This window comes from Nilaparvata lugens, chromosome 13 (assembly GCF_014356525.2).
Source record: "Nilaparvata lugens isolate BPH chromosome 13, ASM1435652v1, whole genome shotgun sequence".
NCBI lineage: Eukaryota > Metazoa > Arthropoda > Insecta > Hemiptera > Delphacidae > Nilaparvata > Nilaparvata lugens.
The window spans coordinates 19485942-19505432 of NC_052516.1; the positions used below are offsets into that span (position 1 = coordinate 19485942).

At 33.5% G+C, this 19491-nt stretch overlaps 1 protein-coding gene across 1 annotated transcript in view; it reads left to right on the plus strand.

Moving 5' to 3' along the window:
* The first annotated feature begins 1627 nt into the window (after nt 1-1627).
* LOC111050703 overlaps nt 1628-19491 on the plus strand; it is a 159674-nt gene continuing 141810 nt past the window's right edge. The window contains 3 exon segments of the mRNA XM_039440380.1: nt 1628-1857; nt 8542-11594; nt 12442-12606. Of these exon segments, the coding sequence (XP_039296314.1) occupies nt 8564-11594; nt 12442-12606 (3196 nt within the window). The 5' untranslated portion in view covers nt 1628-1857; nt 8542-8563.

A 19491-nucleotide genomic window follows, 5' to 3' on the forward strand; every position in this document is an offset into this window, starting at 1 on the left:
TTTCAGTATTTCAAGAACAAGAAAAAATGGTTAATATATTATGAATCTTTCTCACATAGAAAATGTCTGTGTGTAGAAAAAGAATTAGAAATCTCAAGTCATCAAGAACTTGATTATTGAAATAATATTCTACAAAGAAGAAAAGAAACAATGTTTTGTAAGTAACAGAACTCTATTCAAGGCCGTATTCCATGTAGAATTGAGCTTATTGTTTAAAATGTTTTTCTTTCGAGTGTGATGCCTTAGACAAAAGATACCATAAGAAGATTCCCATGATAAAGGTCATTTATGTTCCAAATTTCAAGCCGATTTCTGTCGTTTATTACTGTTTTGGCCAGGTGAGAGTGTAAGAACTGCACAGTATGAAAAACTACCAGCATAATATAGCTTCACGGTAAAGAACTAGGACCATTGGCTTGAATTAACAGTGAAATTTGGAACATAAACGTTCTACACCACGGAATATCTTCTTATGCTATCTTTTCTCTAAGGTGATGCTTACCTGAACCCACGGCTAGTGCGATCATGAGAGGAATGAATCTACAGCTTTAGATGGGTTTGAAATATGTGAGAATTGATTTAGAAGTTAATATTTGATAAATAATTAGTGGAGCTGGTCTTGGAGAAGTTTCCAGTCAAAATTTAGTACCGACCAAATGTCACTTATTCAATTTGAAGAGATGTACCGTTAACTGCTCGTTAAATTAACCAAATATCACTTATTCATTTTGAAGAGATGTACCGTTAACTACTCGTTAAATTAAACAAATATCACTTATTCAATTTGAGGAGATGTACCGTTAACTGCTCCTTAAATTAACTTTATTCAATCTGAAGAGATGTACCGTTAAATTTTCCTTAAACCACTTACCCTCATGAAAGTGATCTCTTATTAAAGTGATAAGCAACTATACTTATAAGTAAATTATTTGTACTATTTTTTCAAAATAATGTTAGAGATAGTAAGGGCTAAGCATGTTTTTTCTTCCACTACGTATTTTTCTAACATACAAAATATGACTCAATCTACGTACATAGCAGCATTAATGTAAGATTCACTTGAAACAGTCAGCATTCCTTATAAATAACATCAATGATTCCCATTCAACTAAAGCTGACAATTTAAATTGAATCTCAATTAGGTCCCCTAAATATAGTTCATCTTTCCTTTCGTGTTCCACTAATCCACCCTATTCTCTTTCTCACTCCAACATATTATTTTGTTACTATCTATACTTCCATTCTTATTCACCAAACACGATCTTCTCTCTTCCTCTACTTCTCTTCAACATACCTCTTTCTCCCATATACCATTCCATAAATATGCAAAAATAATTGAAATCAATACTTTCTTCCTGATTATATGGTACACGACTGCATGAATTTGAATTCATATATATAACATTGTTATCTTGACAGTTGACCCGCTGAAAGGAAGAAAGGAAACCACCAAACTGATAAAATTCACTGGAAACATTGCTTATTGCTTTTCATGATTTCCTTCTCTTTCTCCCTCTCTCTTATAAATATTTCTTTCTCTATTTAATATGTGTCAACGTGTACTGATTTTCGTTTAAGCCGAATTCGGTTTAATCAGTTCAGTTGAAATGGTTCCTTCGTTGGGAAACATGTTTAACGAAGGTTGTGTTTGAAGTTTTTTGCTTGAAATCACTTCAAGCGAGGAATCAACTATGTATTTGGTTTATAAGAAACAATCTGTATTTGGTTTATGAGAAACAATCTGTATTTGGGTTATAAGAAATAATCTGTATTTTAGATGGTTCATAAGAAATGAGAGATCGTTCATCAAATTTTATGTGGCATTTCATCAGTATTAGTTCCTCGATCGAAATTTCGGTAAGTTTCTGTTCATAAATTTGTTGTTTGACATGTTTGCAACGTTACCGGCATGTAGCTACATATAATTTGATGCTCAATTCACCAGCATCTTGGTGAATGTTTTCTTATCTTATACAACGTATCTTCTCTTACGTACAACTTAAAATACCGTACAATGTGCTAAAATTTTATACAACCTTTTCACTACAACACACCTGATTGAAAAATGAGACCAATAACCATTCTCTACGGCACTTCAATATTGCCCTTTAAATCTAACTGACATTCCAAATGTCCATGGTTGTTTCAGAATATCTTCATTCCTTGGATATGTTTTAGTCTTGTTCAATATTTTTTCAGTTTACCACATATTTGACCGAGCGAAGTGAGGTCTAAGATTCAAGTCGACGGTTTGGCATTTTTCTTTATGTTTAAATGTTTATATGTTGCGCATTTACGGTGAAACTCGGTAATAGATTTTCATGAAATTTGACAGGTATGTTCCTTTTTAAATTGCTCGTCGACGTATATACAAGGTTTTTGGAAATTTTGCATTTCAAGGATAATATAAAAGGAAAAAGGAGCCTCCTTCATACGCCAATATTACCGTAAAAATCAGACTATAGAATTATTCATCATAAATCAGCTGACAAGTGATTACACAGATGTGTGGAGAAGCCAGTCTATTGCTGTATTTCCATAAGGTCTATAGTTTCAATCAGGTACTTGTGGATGAGAATACTGCGTGAGGTCTACTGTTCACAGAACTACTAGTTAGTTGGTTAATACTACCCGTTCAAAAACATCGAACATCTTGAAAATGTATCTTTCCATCAACGTAAGTAGACAGTTGTCTACTAACTTTGTCTTTCCATAGGCTGAGGCCATGATTCTAGTTTAGAGTTTGGAGTTATTGATAGAAAATATTTTTTCCACATTTTTCTTTTTTAATCTGATGATCAAAATTACAACAAATATTATTGAAAAGAAATTGATTTCTAAAATCATGAAAAGTGAGAAATGAAGTTTGTAGGGAAGTATTATGGTAGTTTATTTTGTTAATTTCAACATACCGATTTTTCGCCAACACGACAACACAGAATGTTTTCTGATGGGTTGATTGGATTGGCGTATCGACGGCAGCCAGACCTGATAACAGCGCTTACACTCACATTCCGGGACGACACGTCACGGTACGAAAGCTCTATGTTTATTTAGGATTTTTTCTAGACATTTTAAATTGATAATTTATTATTATTTTAGAAAACATAACAGGTCAATGTAACCAGAGACAAGAAATATAGTATGCCCCTTATGCTCCTTTATCTATGATGTAACTTACTGAGCGCGAGGTCTACTGTTCATAGAACTAAAAATAAATAATAATTTTTCAATTCAATATAGGCCTAAATATTTTCAATATAGTTATTTTTTCTGTAGATATACATCAACTACCTACCATATCATTCTATTGAAGACACCAAAAGCCCGAGAAAAAAATATCAGATACCTATCACATAACAATGAATTGAAAATTATTCTTGAAGGTAGGTATACTGTCTCATTGCTATTTCTAGGCAAATTATTGATTTTTGTAGTCATAACAGACGTATCCTCCAAATCAATATGAAAACTATTTTCACTAATAATGACGATATGGAGTTATATGTTTCACCATGAATCAATAATATATTTCTATTTCATCAACTGAATACAATTAATCCAGAATTATTGATATTTTTTAGCCTAATATTAATTTTGTTGGTAGGTTTTATCGCATAATGGAAAGATGTTTTCAATCAATGACAATATGAAGGTATTATCATGTTACACCATTATTACTTAATATAATTATTCATATTCGTTATATACAGTGATTCACACCATCTTCAAATTAACATTAATTTTTTAAAACCTGAAGATGGTGTGGATCACTGAAACTAGTTGTTATAATTTGTATTTTTAATCGATTATTTTATTAATTTCAAAGAAAGGGTACCACAATTCTATTTTATAAATATAAAAATAAGTAACCCTGAGTTCATACATTTTATGAAAATTCTAAATAAATTATTCTCAATTCTTAATTTCTTCAGCCGAATTCAATTCATCCGTAGTCTCAGTTCACTGTTTTCTAGACCCTCTGCTTGTACAAAAATAATAGCGGTGATATAAATGCCACATGCAGGTTCATTTGAATTCTAGGCTTCGGAGACTCATTGGGGTGAGCTGAAAAAACAACTGTTTGCATATTAATTATTGACAACTTGAAAGTGGGAGTGAGAGAGAAATAAAATGATTCGATATTGAAAAGAAAGAGAAAGAAAAGAATACCGTATGCAAGGAATTTATTCAGTGAAAAGAGGAGAAAAGATAGATGGATAAAAATACAAATGAGAGGAAGATGGAGCTATAGTGGGATAATGAGCTATGGAAAGATAATATATTTTGTTTTATTCAAGAGAGAGGGAGAGAGAGTGAGAATGAGATGTGATAAGTAGTGTGAGAGAGGGAGTGAGTATGACAAACGAAAGCTAAATGATAATGGAAAAAATTGGAGAAGAATAGTGATATGGTTAAAAGGAGAAGGAGAGTCATTTTTGAGAACGAGAATAGATAAAGAAATAGTACATTGTTATTCTACTGAATTGTTATGGAAAGAGATTAGTCGACGAAGAGAGAGAGAGAAAGAGCAGGTAGAAGAGAAAAGAGACGAAATAATGATAGCATATGAATCGCCGGGGAAGAAGAGACACTAGTTAACATATTTGCTCAACACCTGCTATGTTAGTTAATGCTTAAACATTGATCAGTATGTATGCTGTACTCCGACGGTGTGAATCATTCATACATTGTACAGAAGCATTATTTTTGCAATGAGTTTTTACTGTAATGTAGAGAATTTAATGTAAATAATTATGTAGTGAATAGGGCAGAAAATGAGTGACTGTTTTAGAATTACATATACCGGTAATTTTTTCTTTTAAGTAATTCTAATTAAAATGAGAATCCACTGTAGTCCTCAGACTCTGTTGGTGGAATAAGAGTAATCTAAGTAAGATATCTAACAGTTTATTATTAGTCTGTGTATGTGTAATATTGTGTATGTGTAACGAAGTAACCGTTTATTACTATTCATATTATAGTGCGATGGTGCACTAAATTGAAACAAAAGTAGAGATTTGGATACGGTGTGTTAGCTTAGGGTTTCTTCGTGGATTTGGTTCCATCTTTTATGCAGCTGCACCTGGGTAAATAGATTATCATTATTACAATTGAAATTATTCATATACCTATGTGTTTTTTTTTTGTAAATTATTTGAAGAAGCTATGCATTATGCATATAGTGATTTGTAATTCGAATAGTGGTGCTGGTTCCCATGGACGATTTGATAAGGGAATTATTTGTGAATTGTGTCTAGATGGGTGATTTCATTGAGGTGATTCCATGATTTTTCAAATTAAATGGTCGGTGTTGAATTATGAATTAATAATAGTTATGAATTGATCTCATTGATATAATTTGAAAAGTAGAAGAGAATAACGCATTATTACTAGTCATATATCTAATTCAAAATCAATGAAATCCACTTATTATGTATACCACACCCCACCACGAAGCCTGTTACTTTGTATCTGATATGTGTACTTTGTTTATAATTTGGTTTTCGTATTTTGTTTTTATTTTGCTTGTGTTTTTGAATGAATTTAAATTTGAATAACATACAATTTATAGGTGAAAAACGTTTCAACGGTATTCGAAACATATAAAACCGGTGTAGTGAAAAAAGTATGTAGAATTATTCAAGATTATTATGGACAATTTTAAATCCAACCTTTGATTCCGAGGCTCATCAACATCTTTAATAATATAAGAAGAAAATAATTTTTCAACTTTAGGTTTTCAATCCACTTAAGCCGTGTCCACACTAATCAAATGTTCTACAAACATGTTTGTTGAGAAAGTTTGGGCAAATTTTATTATATTTGACAAACAATGTTTGCCTGTGGCCAGTGTGGACGCGGCACCAAACAAAATATTTGTAGTGGGAAGAACAGGCTCTATGTTTTACAGCTGTGAACGTTGAAAATGTTTGGAAAACAATATTTTTTTTGTTTGACAATCAATGATTGTACAAATACTTTTTAAAAAATGTTTGTCCCTGAGCTCCTCAACAAACATGTATGCCGAACATTTGTTCAGTGTGGACACGGCTTAAGACTTAATCACATGAATATTGTTTTGATATTTTGGATCATTGTTCCGAAAGATTGATTATTAATTGTGCAAGCCCTTCTGATGAATAACTATATTGGTATATTTTTTATATAATTATTAGTAAGCTTCAGCCTTTATTCTCTTTTCTTAGACACAAACGTTTCCGACTTTAATGCCATGATCAAGTGTCCAAAATTTTGCATCGAAACAATTCAGAGAGTTTTGTAAAATTTAGAATTTCGACACGAAGAAGTGTCCGTACTCTCTCCTAAGAGAAGTGTCCTCTTGTGTGATTCACTTGAGACTGTCAGAATCGGCTGAATGGGAAGCATCAATGCTTTAGTTAGTAGAAGGAATGCTGACAGTGTAAAGTTGATCTCACTTCACCCATCTAAATGTTATTGCATGTGGTTTGAGCAATAATTGTTAAGCTACAGTTCCTCTTACTTGAAAATGTGTGTTTTTCAATAGATGCATGGTACAAGACAATAACATCATCGAACTCCTTCAAAAACACTTCGACTAAATAATATTTAGCACAAGCTAATTATTGTTTATGAACACATGTGAAGTCACAAGCCATACAATGTTAATAAGATCAAGACCAAACCATTCAATACAACAATGCTTCGCATTCAAGGACATTAATTGAGGTCTCTTTATTTAGCTAAATGTTTCAAAATGTATGAATTCAGGGCTACTTATAAATTTTTTGAAACCTGAAGATGGTCTGGATCACTGAAACTAGATGATATAATTTTTATTTTTAATCTATTATTTTATTAATTTCAAAAAAAGGGTACTATAATTCTATTTTATAAACTAAATGATTCAATACAAAATTGGTTCTATTCCATTTTTTATCGAATTCATCCAGATTATATCCAGATTGTATTAAATCGGACGTAGTCTTACTTCATGCGTAAATGAATTACATGGTGAATCATTAGGATTTATGGGCTTTTGTTTTAAAGTGGAGTTCTTTTATAATAATATAAAAATAAGTGGCTAGAGTCTATTATTCATCTATGAATATTATCGAGCTTGATGATATTGACGTGTTTATGCATAAATTGTAGGTACTGTTATTGACTCATCTGTTGACTAATTGCAAAATATATTGTAAGACTGGTTGGAATTAATAATTGAATGATGATAATCATCAATACATTAGTTAAAAATTACTTAATTGATTGAAACGCAAATTTTCTGAGATTATATTTCATTGAAGAGCTTTAAGCTCTAGTATCTTTAAAATGAATATGATCAATTATCAAAATATCATTTAAATCAACAGAATTTGAGTTTCTTTCTCTATGAATTTCAAATTATTTTGGTTAGATTTGAAACGAACATTTGAACAAATGATGATTATAATAGTTTAATGAATAAAATTACAGAAAAATAAACTCTCATAATATTTTTTCCTTTATGGGACTATATAATACTTCTGGTTACTTCATATTTGATACCTTTACTCTCGAAGTTTCTGTTTAAATGGAATAATTAGAATACATCATTATAGAATGTTTATCGCGAAATCAAAGAAATAGGCCAGAATTTTGAGCCGTAGGTAGCAGCACTACTATAACGAGGTACTTTTAATACTAGATATCTATCTGTCTGTGATACTTGGTATCGACTCTGTGTTGGTAGTAGTCCAGTAAATTCTTCACTTCTCAGGAAACAAACATGAAATGATTTTTCTCGTCGGTTTTATATGTATTATGAGGTGCTGAATTCAAATCTGAAATTTGCTGACACGCCAGAGAGCGGCTTCACCCATGAAAATCTCCTAATTTTGAGACTTCAATTTCCAATTGTTCTTTTATCTAAAAATTCTCATATCCGGGTACAATTATCTACAAAGTAGAAGACTAGAAAATTGAAAAATCAAAGTTTGCGCAGGATCCTATGGTTTCTGGCTTTGGAGCAACAGATTTTCAAAAAGGGTGATTTTTCGAGTTGTTTTTCTAAATTGTAGAAACTTGTAGAAACTCACTACCTCTATGAAAAATTACTATTCTATACAATTTATACAAGTTAGTATTATAGAGTAATGATGAAAAATCACATTTCATGTGGAAGTACAATTTATTCTGAACAAGATTCCTCAGAAATTTGGTTTTGGGGTAGGGGGAATACTTGCAAAAACTAGAAAACCATGTCCTACAGCCAAAATACAAATTTTCCATGTAATAACTTATCAAGGCCTTCCTAACCAATAAAATAAATATTTTGGATCATATTGTTATATAAGGGTTATGTTTTATCAAGTCATTCAGATGCACTTAATTTCAGTATTTCCTAGTGGGGAGGCGCTCATAAGGACACCTTAAGGATCAAAATTTAAAACCCTCATAACCTTTGACCTCAATGATTTGATCTTCTCGTTCTACAGCTCGTTCTTTTTCAGCTCATCGAAGCAAATCTTGCTTTCTCCTAGGTTTTAATTGGAAGTTTGTTTCCTTTTTGTGTTCCAGGACTTCTTCCAACACCAACACAATGTTGAGAAGAGACTACAAGTATGGCGGCGGTGTGCAGAAGAAACGCGGCAAACACCAGTGGCTCCGAATTCTGAAAAAGCACATGGAAGACATCGACAACTTCGCGATCGAAGAACAGGTTGCCATAGATCAGCTGGAAAAAAGTTTGGAAAAAGAGTCACGTAAGAGGCGACGCATCAAAAAACAGTGGAAAACCGAGAAAAACCTGATGTCGTTCTGTCCCAAGTACAGCATTGAAACGAAAACAGTACAACCCGACAACTGTTGTTACTATGTTTGTCTGGATGACGTTTCACCAGCGATAGCTTCGTTGATAACTCACAAGAAACAAAGTCCACCTCAGTTCTATGTGGTCAACAAAAGTGTACCAATACCTGACTGCTACAACTGGATAGACTCATCTCAATCAAACACCAATTCTGGTCGTTATGCGAAGAAAACAGTGGCCAAACTCAATCATTTCAAACAGAAGAACACAGATAAAATTTGTGACAATCTTCAGAGAAATCAATTGAACTCTGACCAACAAATCAATAAGTCAACGTCTTATGTTGATATTACTGCAGAATACAACAACTATAACTCAACTATTTACAAAAGTAATAGGAAGTTGAAGGGGTTTGAGAACGGGAATTCAGTTGCAAACAGAACATTCTCCGGATGTGTTCAAAGTATTCCATTACAATCTTCTCATAGTAATGGAACAATTGGTGGGAGATCATTCATACCTTTGAGTCCTAATATTTCAAAATCTGTTGGGAGCTCTCCCAAGGCCTTCAAACTTTGTCAAACTGAAAAATTCGGTTTTAATGGTTCAGTTAAAAGTGAGTCATTTTTATCAGAGAACCATTATAGTGAAAACATGATATCAAACATTGAAGTTGTTAGGAAAGGCATGATTGAAGGAGGGATGAAATTCAAATTGTTGCCAAATAAAAAAGCTAAAAGTAGTACAGAAATGAATAAGAAATCTAAAACTCCAAGTAAAACATCTGAGAGCATCAGTGTTGGTACTAAGCCAACTTCAATCCTAAAAAACAACAAAAATGAGTCTCAGAAAGCTGCGAAATCGTTTGGACAACTGTGTAATAGAAGTGTTGCAGGTAGTAGAGTTGATAATAATTTCAAATCAAGCACCGAATTTGTGGGGAGAAACGTTATTTCAAATACTCCCAGCCGCAACGAAAACATCATAGAAGACCGACTTGTTAATAAATGTCTTTCATATTTGTCTGAGAAATATGAGGTCCAAAAGACTGAAGACATCAGTCGGGAGGACGACTCAAGTGGAAGCAACAATGAGTTCTGTAGAGATGAAACCGACGGTAATAACAACAATGTAATCCGAGAAAGTGACATTGATAAATGCAACAGGAAATTGCATAGGAATAGTGTATGGCTTCGTAAAAGAAATCAGTTTGGATTATTCAGAAGGAATACTGCATTCAAGACAGTTGAAATCGATAAATATCGGAATAATATTGGGAGAGACTTGCCTTCTCTTCTAGTCAATGAGGAGGTTTCAATTACAAAATCTGATAATAAACAAGATATGGGGATATTGAGGAGTGTGAATGAGAAAGAAGATACAAGGAAGTCTTACAATAAATTTTTGAACAAAATTGATTCTCCAAACGACATATATGAATCCACAAAATTGAAGTTGGGGAATAGAAATCACTCTGAAAGACCAATCTTAAATCTGAATACTGGTGGGAGGTCTGATAAAAATTTGATGCATAAGGTTAGTGCCCAGAAGAAACCCAATAATGTTCCAATACTTCAAAACTCAACTCCAAAATTTGACATGAGTGTGAAATATGAAAGCTCAATCAGTGATGATAGAGGAGGAAACACCCATAGAAATGATAGACCAGGACATCCTGATAATTCATTGCAAAGTTTTCATGAACAAACTGAATCTGAATCAAGAAGCTGTTCTTCGCCAATGTCTCTGTCATCTTGTAGTTCATCTTACAAAGGATATTCAAATGAGCAGGGATTTCGAAGGTACAACCAAATTGTAAATTCAGGATTTGTATCTCCCTACTTTGAAGATGACAATGTTGGAGTTCAGAACCGAAAAAGTAAGAAAAACGGAGTGATTGAGGAACTATTTAACGAACTCAAAAACGAGATTCGGTTCACCTCTATGGATGACACATCGCCAAAAGCATTCTTCCCAAGTTCTGGATATTCTCCCGGCAATAATTCGTTTCCAAAACCAACTATCACCACAGAATTCGAGGAAATGGGAGGTGAGTTTGAAGACATCAAACTACAATCCGCTTGTGAAGAAGATGTGGAAAGCAATGTTGATAAAAGTAGTTCAGGAAAAGCTTCCTATCGAGAGAAGTTCAAACGAACTTTGATGTTGAAGAGATATCGTAAAGAGGATGGAAATAAGGATAAACTTAGGAAGGAGAAGAATAAACAAGGTGCAGTGACTTCTGAGGTGTGTCACAGTAATGAAGAAGATGATAGTTATTTTGAGAATGACAAAAATTTTGCGGCAAGTTTTGATAGATTTGGACATCTTGATGAGGATAAAAGATTCAACATGGTGTCACCCAAAAGTTTTGGTAGCTTGGGATACACTGAAGCAACAACAACATCACCAAGTTGGGGATCTTGGGATGTCTTCGGGAAGGGAACCTCTTCGAACTCTAGTCCCCCAGTATCACGTGATCAGTCAGTTTGCTCCTCCACCACAGACACTATCACTCCCCGAAATGTCTCATCGTTAGTCGAAGATCTACTCTCAGAAATATATCGGCATTCACGTTCCAGTACACCAGTGATTGTCAGGAGACAATGTTTTTCACCTTCGCCTGCATTTTTCTCTGGATTTGACGTAAGAAAATGCCACAACTGTGGCATGGATCCTGGTTTTGGACTGCAGATGGACTTCAGGAGAGAGTTGGCGAAGTCCTGTGAATGCTCTGCGAATTCTGACTGCCTCAGCAATAATTCGGAGCGGTCCGTTCCCTTGTCAGAGAATATGAAACGGCTAGCTCTTCAGAAAAGACGTGAGTTTATTTTCAGCCAAAATTTGTAGCTTGTGAAGTTATTAATTTTCAACTTCCTATATGTAGTTTCACAATTAAATTTTTCAGAAATTCAGATGATGCTGAAAAAAGAAGAAATATTGCAATAGAAGGGGACTCTTCACTTTAACGAAAATTGATAGCATGTAAATTCACTAAGCAACAAGGTTATATGCCATTAGTATTAAGCAAATTCTTCATAGTCCGATTATTTTCATATCAAAGAAGCATGCTTTGATGAGAAAATTTGAGTTCATGCGTAATACATTTATGCAAATACTGTCCCACAACTTGCACCTTACGGTGAAAAATACTACGATGTTATTGTAATTCACTCACATTTTGTAACTTTCCTTGTATACATTTCCTTTAAATGCATTTGCTTCTTAAAAAGCATATATTCAATATACATTCATTTGCAAATTTCTAATGGTCCTGTTTCTTGAAAAGCGTATATTCAAGAATTCTGTATAAATACTGCTCCACAATTTTCACTCTGTGAAAAATACCGTCCACCATTGTGAACTAGCTTTTTAAGTTTCTCTTGGAATGCTATTGATTTTTGGAAGCATCTATACCAAAGCCAATACAATTTTTGATGATTTTTTGTAGATACTGTTTATTCACTGTTTTTGAAATATAGAGTGCCGATCCTCCCGCCAAGATGTACAGCCATCTGTCGAGTGGGTGAACAGTTTCTACAAGAACTTTTTTAAAAAATGGTTTAATATTAACTTTACAGTAGGATATGGATCAACAACACCATGGCAGCATCTATTACTCCTGTTTTCTCTTCAAATTGGGTTTAAATCTGGCATATACTTTACAGGAACAGAAGAACTGCGCATGCTGGTGGCTGGGTTGAAGTACCAAATTATAGTTCAGGGCAACGTTCTCGTTAAACAACTGAAGCGTCGCGACGCAAGTCGGCAACGTGTTGCGAGCGCTTGCGACATTCTCACAGCGCACCTTCAGGCCATCTCATCGAAAAGCAGTCAGTACAATTCATATTTTAATGTTCTAGTTCTACCTCAAATTGGAATAATTTGATATATTCGGTCTTCTTCATATCAATCAGTGGTCGACAACAAAAGACCGACGTTACTGTAATAATTATATAGCAGTCAGTACAATTCAAATTTCAATGTTATAGCTCTACCTCGAATTAAAATAATTTATTTACCTATTTATTTATTATTTTGCTATGTGTTTATTCTGTTCTCTTATTATAAGAATCAGTGGTTAATAACAAATAACCGACGTTTCATTGAATCACTATAAATCATAATTTTAATTCGGTTGTTAATAATAAATCAGTTTTTCATTCGGTTGTCATTTAGGTTTTGGGGAAAGTTGAACATCAATGATGGTTTTCGGGGAAAGAGACCCTAGAAAGTTTTTGCGGGTAGACCGGTCGGGAAACGTTACGTCACTGCTAAGTTCTATGTTTATCACCAATTTATATTCAATTCAAATCTATAATTCTATTTTAATCGATTCCAACGCTATTAATATTGATTGTGAAACTTTCAAAGTGACGAACATTGATAACAGAAACGATGCTAGTCTTCAAATTTATTCATAGAATAACGTGTATAAATGATTAGAATAAATTAGTCCATATTTATTGTAATAGTAAATTAAGTTGAAATCTATTTCTTCGTTCTGTAAAACAACAATTGGACTCAATCTATTTCTAATATGAGCCGAAACAATTATTTAATGAGCGAATTTGAGCTCTTGAACAGCGCAATAATAAATCTTGTCAAGCCAAAATTATCTTAATTGAATCAGAGTGGAAATTCAATGAAATTATATGATAAATGATCGATGAAGGCCATCTATTCTGTTTAATTTCTAATAACCTTTCATTTTGTATTTCAAGTTTTTGTATTTTTGTAGTTTTTTTATTTCAAGTTTTCAATCTGATTGATTTTGTTAATATTTTTCAGGTGAGTACCAATCAAGTTTACTTCCAATACTTCCAATATAATCACTTTTCATGTGAGTACTCTATTTGAACTCTCTCTTCAATTAGTAAATATTATGGATTATTGATAGAATTGAATACATATGAAGCCTATCCAACTCAATTTCAAAATTCCTTTCGTGTCGAATTTCATCAATGCAATGACTTCCATGACTTTCAAAGTGATGCTGGAATATTCTTGGGGAAAATTATTGATGCAGGATACCATAATTCTCTTATAAATTATGTGAATCTTTTTGAAAGCTCTACCACTCCAAGCGAATTTCACTGTTTGAAGATTATCTTGGGGATCGAAGCATTCCAAAGATTCACCAAGATTCAACTCAAATAATGAATACGCGAATCAAAATGAATACGATTCATATGAATTCAAATCAATTGATGAATCTGATCCAATATAAGTGTGAATTGTGAATGATGAATCTCATTTCATCTAATGACTACGCAGAATAACATCAAGTTCTTATTAATGAGACATATCTAGTTTCCCTAGTGAGACACTAGGCTAGACAACACAGAAGTTGTTCCTCATTTATAACATAACATTATACTGGTACTCTTTATTTATTATTATTAATTCATACAAAAAGTACATCATAAAAATTATAGGGAGAGAAAAAATAAGATAGCCTTGTGCTATTCCTCTCCCAAATTTATGTAAGGTTACACATAGTCCAAAATAGGTTAAGTCTTGTAGTTGTTCACTTCACAAAATTTTTAGTCTTCAATTATTTTCACAATGTAGATTTTCAAATTAAGATGTTTCAAAACCAAACATAGGAATATATTTCACATTATTATCACTAAAATAGTAGATATTCACATTTTAAAGAAATACTCATCTCCTACAATCTATCAGGCTCAATTATTATATAGATATAGGCCTCATGATTATGTGAAATGAATATTTTGATTCTCTCTAATTAAGCGAAAATTATTCTGTTCCTCCTAATGAAGTAAACACTACACGATAGTTATTGTTCCTCATTCATTACGGTACAATATCTATGGATCTCTTCCTCATTAATTTATCATACACTATGGAATATATGAGTATGTGAAATAAATAATGAATATATTATAGAGTTGCCTACATGAACATGAAATTCCTTCCCTACAGTATATATCATCTATTATACACAATGATAAATATGACTATGTACTATGAGTAATGAATATGTCCTGCACATGAACACGAAATTCATCTCCAACAATTTATTGTACAGTATATAATGAGCCTTCTGCCTGACCTAGTTTGATATCGCTAATGTGGATTCAGAATAAAACTGAGTTGTCCTTCGTTAGAAGCTACACATTATTAGCTAAGGGTATTTGTGTTAATCCCGCTGAGTGTATTTGCAGCTTGTCGTCACATTTGCACAAGATTAAGTCCTCTCACTCCTCGTCTTATCCTGCTGATCTGTTATCTCTGTTCAGCACTCGAAGATTATCTTGATAATTATTATTTACACTCTTCTCTCTTAACACACACAAATGACCATAAGTATTTCCTCTCCATGAAGAATGTCTCCACGTCTTATCCTGCTAATCTATTATCTCTATCCAGCACACAAAGATGATCTTAATAATATTATCAATTACTCTCCTCTTCCTTCAACACAGATGAATGATACTAAGTATTGCCCTCCATGAAGATTGTCTGTATCGGATAATGTATGACTATAGTGTGATTCATGTTGTATAGTCAGTGGAAATTATAGGATGGCATAGTTGTCACATTTTTTCCCCACCATCTTCCATAGTAGATAAATGTGATTAAATTCATCCTGATTATATGATTGATTCTTGTTGATCATGATCAATGAGCCTCTATATCAAATTATTTTTACAAAAAAGTAATGTATTCTCTTGATTTTATAATACATTTTAATAATTAGATGAAATATTGACCTACAACCACCGACATCGACTTACTCAAACGACTGTAACTACGCATTCAAAATGGCTGATAATTTAGAGAATAACTAGATATCAAAATATGGACAAAGGTGTATTCCATATCTTGTTAATGAGTGTTTTCACCTTCATGGTGAGGAGCTTTTCAATCTGCATTCATACAATTTATTGATGTTTTATCTAAACATTTATTATTGGCTTTAGATACTGTTGCTGGTGAGATATTGTGATATCTATCCATAATGAAAACATTGGGTCTTTTCATGAAGATGAAGATGACACCATTGGTTGGAACATGTTTGTGATTCTTACAATAAATATTTTTGACAACAACCCAGTGTTTTCATTATTTATTATTGGATTGGTAAACACTGTGTTGGATAATGCAAACTTCTCCTATCTATTGAATTTGTGTAGATAAATACACAAATAGAAGCCTGTCTTGAGACACATTCGAAACAATAAACCAACAGTAAGTTGGATAAGCATCGTTAACTTAATAACACGGCTGAATGCTCAGACCCGGCAATTGCTAATCGAGAAGATGGCTTTTCCCCCAGGGAGCAGCAAAGCTTGCTAATTTCTTCAGAACGCTTCTGAGAAATTGTTTGAGGAGTGCGTGTGAAAGTGCGAACTGCGAAAGTGAGTGAGAAGCAGCTGGAGAGATGGAGAAAGGAAGTGGAGAGAGCAGTGTAAAAGGTAGAGAAAGAGGTGGACAGGAGGGAAATGGTTGTTGATGAAATGAAAGAGATGGAAAAAGGGAGAAAAAATGTATTTAATTCTTCAATAGGAGATAGAGTGGATGGAGTACATTGTGAATAGTGGAGAAAGTGGGGAACAAAAGGAAATGGTTGTTGATGAAATGTTGGAGATGAAGGAAGAAAGAAAAAAGTGTATTAAAATCTTCAATAAGAGATTCAATTAATTAATTGAATATAACTGTTACTAGTACTAGGACTAACGATCAGTTTTTCTATCCTGAATCTAAATTAATACTTCAAGCTATTTTATGAGAAGAAATTTGTAATAGCTTCTCCTTATTTTAAATCAGCTCATTCATAATCACTGCACTAAATTAATATACTAATTTTTTCCCCTTCCACTACGCAATCATGTAGGTTTACACCAGATCTGTTGGCTTCTTCCTTTGCCTATTCAACATTAACGAGGAGATTGAAGAGGAAGAAGCCAATAGATTTGGTGTGCACCTACAGGACTGCGTAGTGGAAATGGAAAAAAAATATTATATCAGTTTAGTGCAGTGATTATGAATGAGCTGATTTAAAACAAGAAGAAGCTATTACATAATTCTTCTCGTAAAATAGCTTGAAGTACTAATTTTTTTGAGTTGTCGAAACGCTGGATTGCCTCAACATTGGTGGTCATGTTAGAGCCTCTTCATAGGTCCTTGCTACTTTTACAATAAGAAATGAAATGGTGAGAGCAGTTCGAAAAACTGAGAAAATGATGAGCGGAAGGAATCATATTATAATGAAAAAGTTGATGGAATGATAAAGATGAATTTAGTGAGTGTGGGTAAATTTTATAATGGAAGACTCTAAACCAGATCATGACTCTAAAATGAGAATCAACCTGAATTTTCTGAGAAACTGACACTGATATGAACTTTCAATCCCACTGAGAATGTACAGAAATGTAGCACTTATCAAATACTTCAAGTATTCAATTTCCATTTCCCAAAACCCTCATGTTCTATCTATAGGACACGCGTCTATTCAGAGAGTATAGGATGTAATAAATATTCTATAGTAGTATTCATGTAGTACAGAACATTCTATACTCTCTGGTCCTATTGTGTCTCTCCTCCAATCTCTTGTCTACAACCAGTCTTTTCTTTCTCTAGCGAAATTTCCCCAATTAACAACGCATTCTCCGTTCCTCTTTATCTATCACTTTTCTTATCCCTTTCAACCACCTCTACCATCTTCAACAATATCTTATCATGTTTCCTTTCTTCAGGGAACTCAATATTCTCTTGTCGTCACCAATTTTTCTTAGAAATAGTCTTTTTTCCATCGTCTCATTATTTGTTACACGAAGCTGCCGAAAATACATGATGGGTTTTGTTCATTACGGACGCTTTCAATAGATTTTTTCGTGTTTCAGTTCTCCGGAAAGGTCAAATTTCTCATTTCTCTGGTAGACGGCTGCCATGGAAATAGAACCTAATGTCATCTTTCCATTAAAATTCAGTCAAAAAGTGAAAGGGGAGTAAGCTTTTTTTTTTTATAAATGTCTTTTCAGAAATTGATGGGTTTCTTGTCACTTTCAGTAGGAAGAATACTTGAGAGAATAGGTGGGAGGGCTTTCAATTCGTGCATTGATTTTTTATAACTATGTTCCAGTTGTACAAAAGCTGGTTAAATTTTAATCGTGATCAATTCCACGAGAACCAATCAGGGAAGCCTTTTCGTCGAAAAAGCCTTCTCTGATTGGCTCTCGTGAAATGAATCACAATCAAAATTCAACCGGCTTTTGAGGAACCAGGCATAGGATCTAGGCTCTGAGTATCAGAGTCAAGAACTTTTCTCAACTTGAATGGGTCTAAGTTTAAATACTTGTCATGTTACTAACGTTATTTTGGACTGTGTTATCACCTAAGATTTGGAAGGAGAACAACACAAGGATTAACTTAGTTTTTTGCCTACTAATGTTATCAGATTAGTGTCATTTGTAGCATAAATAAAAACTAAGAAATAGAATAAATAAAATGCTATGATGCTACCCTTTTTATAAGTTATATGATTCAAACCTAGATGTGTTTATCAAATTGGAATCAAAAGGGAACACGAAACTACCCAATCTACGATTTCGATTAAATTGTATTGCAATATTCTATTCACAGGAGACTTGATTCAAAATTATCTAATTCAATATTATCATATTGTTTCCATCACTCAATTTATGATATCATGATTGTGATAGCTTCTAGTATATTGATATTTCTTAGATTTGATTTTTTGTTAGCATTTTTTAATAGGAATTGAAAAATTTGAATACCCACTAGGAACTACGAATTTGAAAATCATGAGCATTGGATATGAAATTGAAAATACGAATGAATTATACCTTCTATTAGGCACTCAACTTGGAATAAAGAATTAATCATCATCATTAGTGGCACAACAACTCGATAGTCGAGTTTTGGCCTGCTCTACAATCAGTCACCACCTCTCTCTCTATCCAGTGCAGTCGTCTTCCATCATCGTATTCCCAGCTCTCTCAAGTCCTTCTCCAGTTCATCCAGCCATCTGAGTTTAGGGCGTCCCACTTTCCTTTATCCTTGTACTGTGCAGTACAGTACATTCTTTGGTGCCCTTGCCGGATCCATTTTCTCTGGACATGTCCTGCCATCTTATTCTATTTCCTTTAATTACACCAATAATGTAATTATTCCCTGAAAATGGCATAGAGTTCCTGATTGTATCTCCTTCTATAACCATCTTCTTCTCTATCTGGTCCCAGTATCCTACGTAGAATTGTTCTCTCAAATGCGGCTAAAACTTTGCAATCCTCTCTAGTGAGCGTCAAGGTTTCGCTACCATACGTCAATACAGGTCGAATTGTTGTCTTATATATTTGGAGTTTTGCCTTCCTGGATAAAAGTCTTGATAGTAGGACCCTGGAGACTCCAAAAAATGCTCTATTTCTCAGGGAGATCCTTCTCTTAACTTCTATATTGGCGTCATTACTGGAGGAAATGAGGGAGCCTAGATAAACGAACTCGTCTACTTTTTCAAAAACATAGTCATTCACCATAAAATCTCCTGCATATGTTCTCCGAGGTGCCGCAACCATAAATTTTGTTTTGTCCTGATTGATTGAAAGCCCCATTCTTTTGGCATTTGGAATAAAGAATTGATTCCAGTCTATAAGAAACAGAAACACTCGAACTTGGATACAGGATTTTCTTTTATCCTCCGCGATTTGCATTCCTTGATTGGAAAAGTC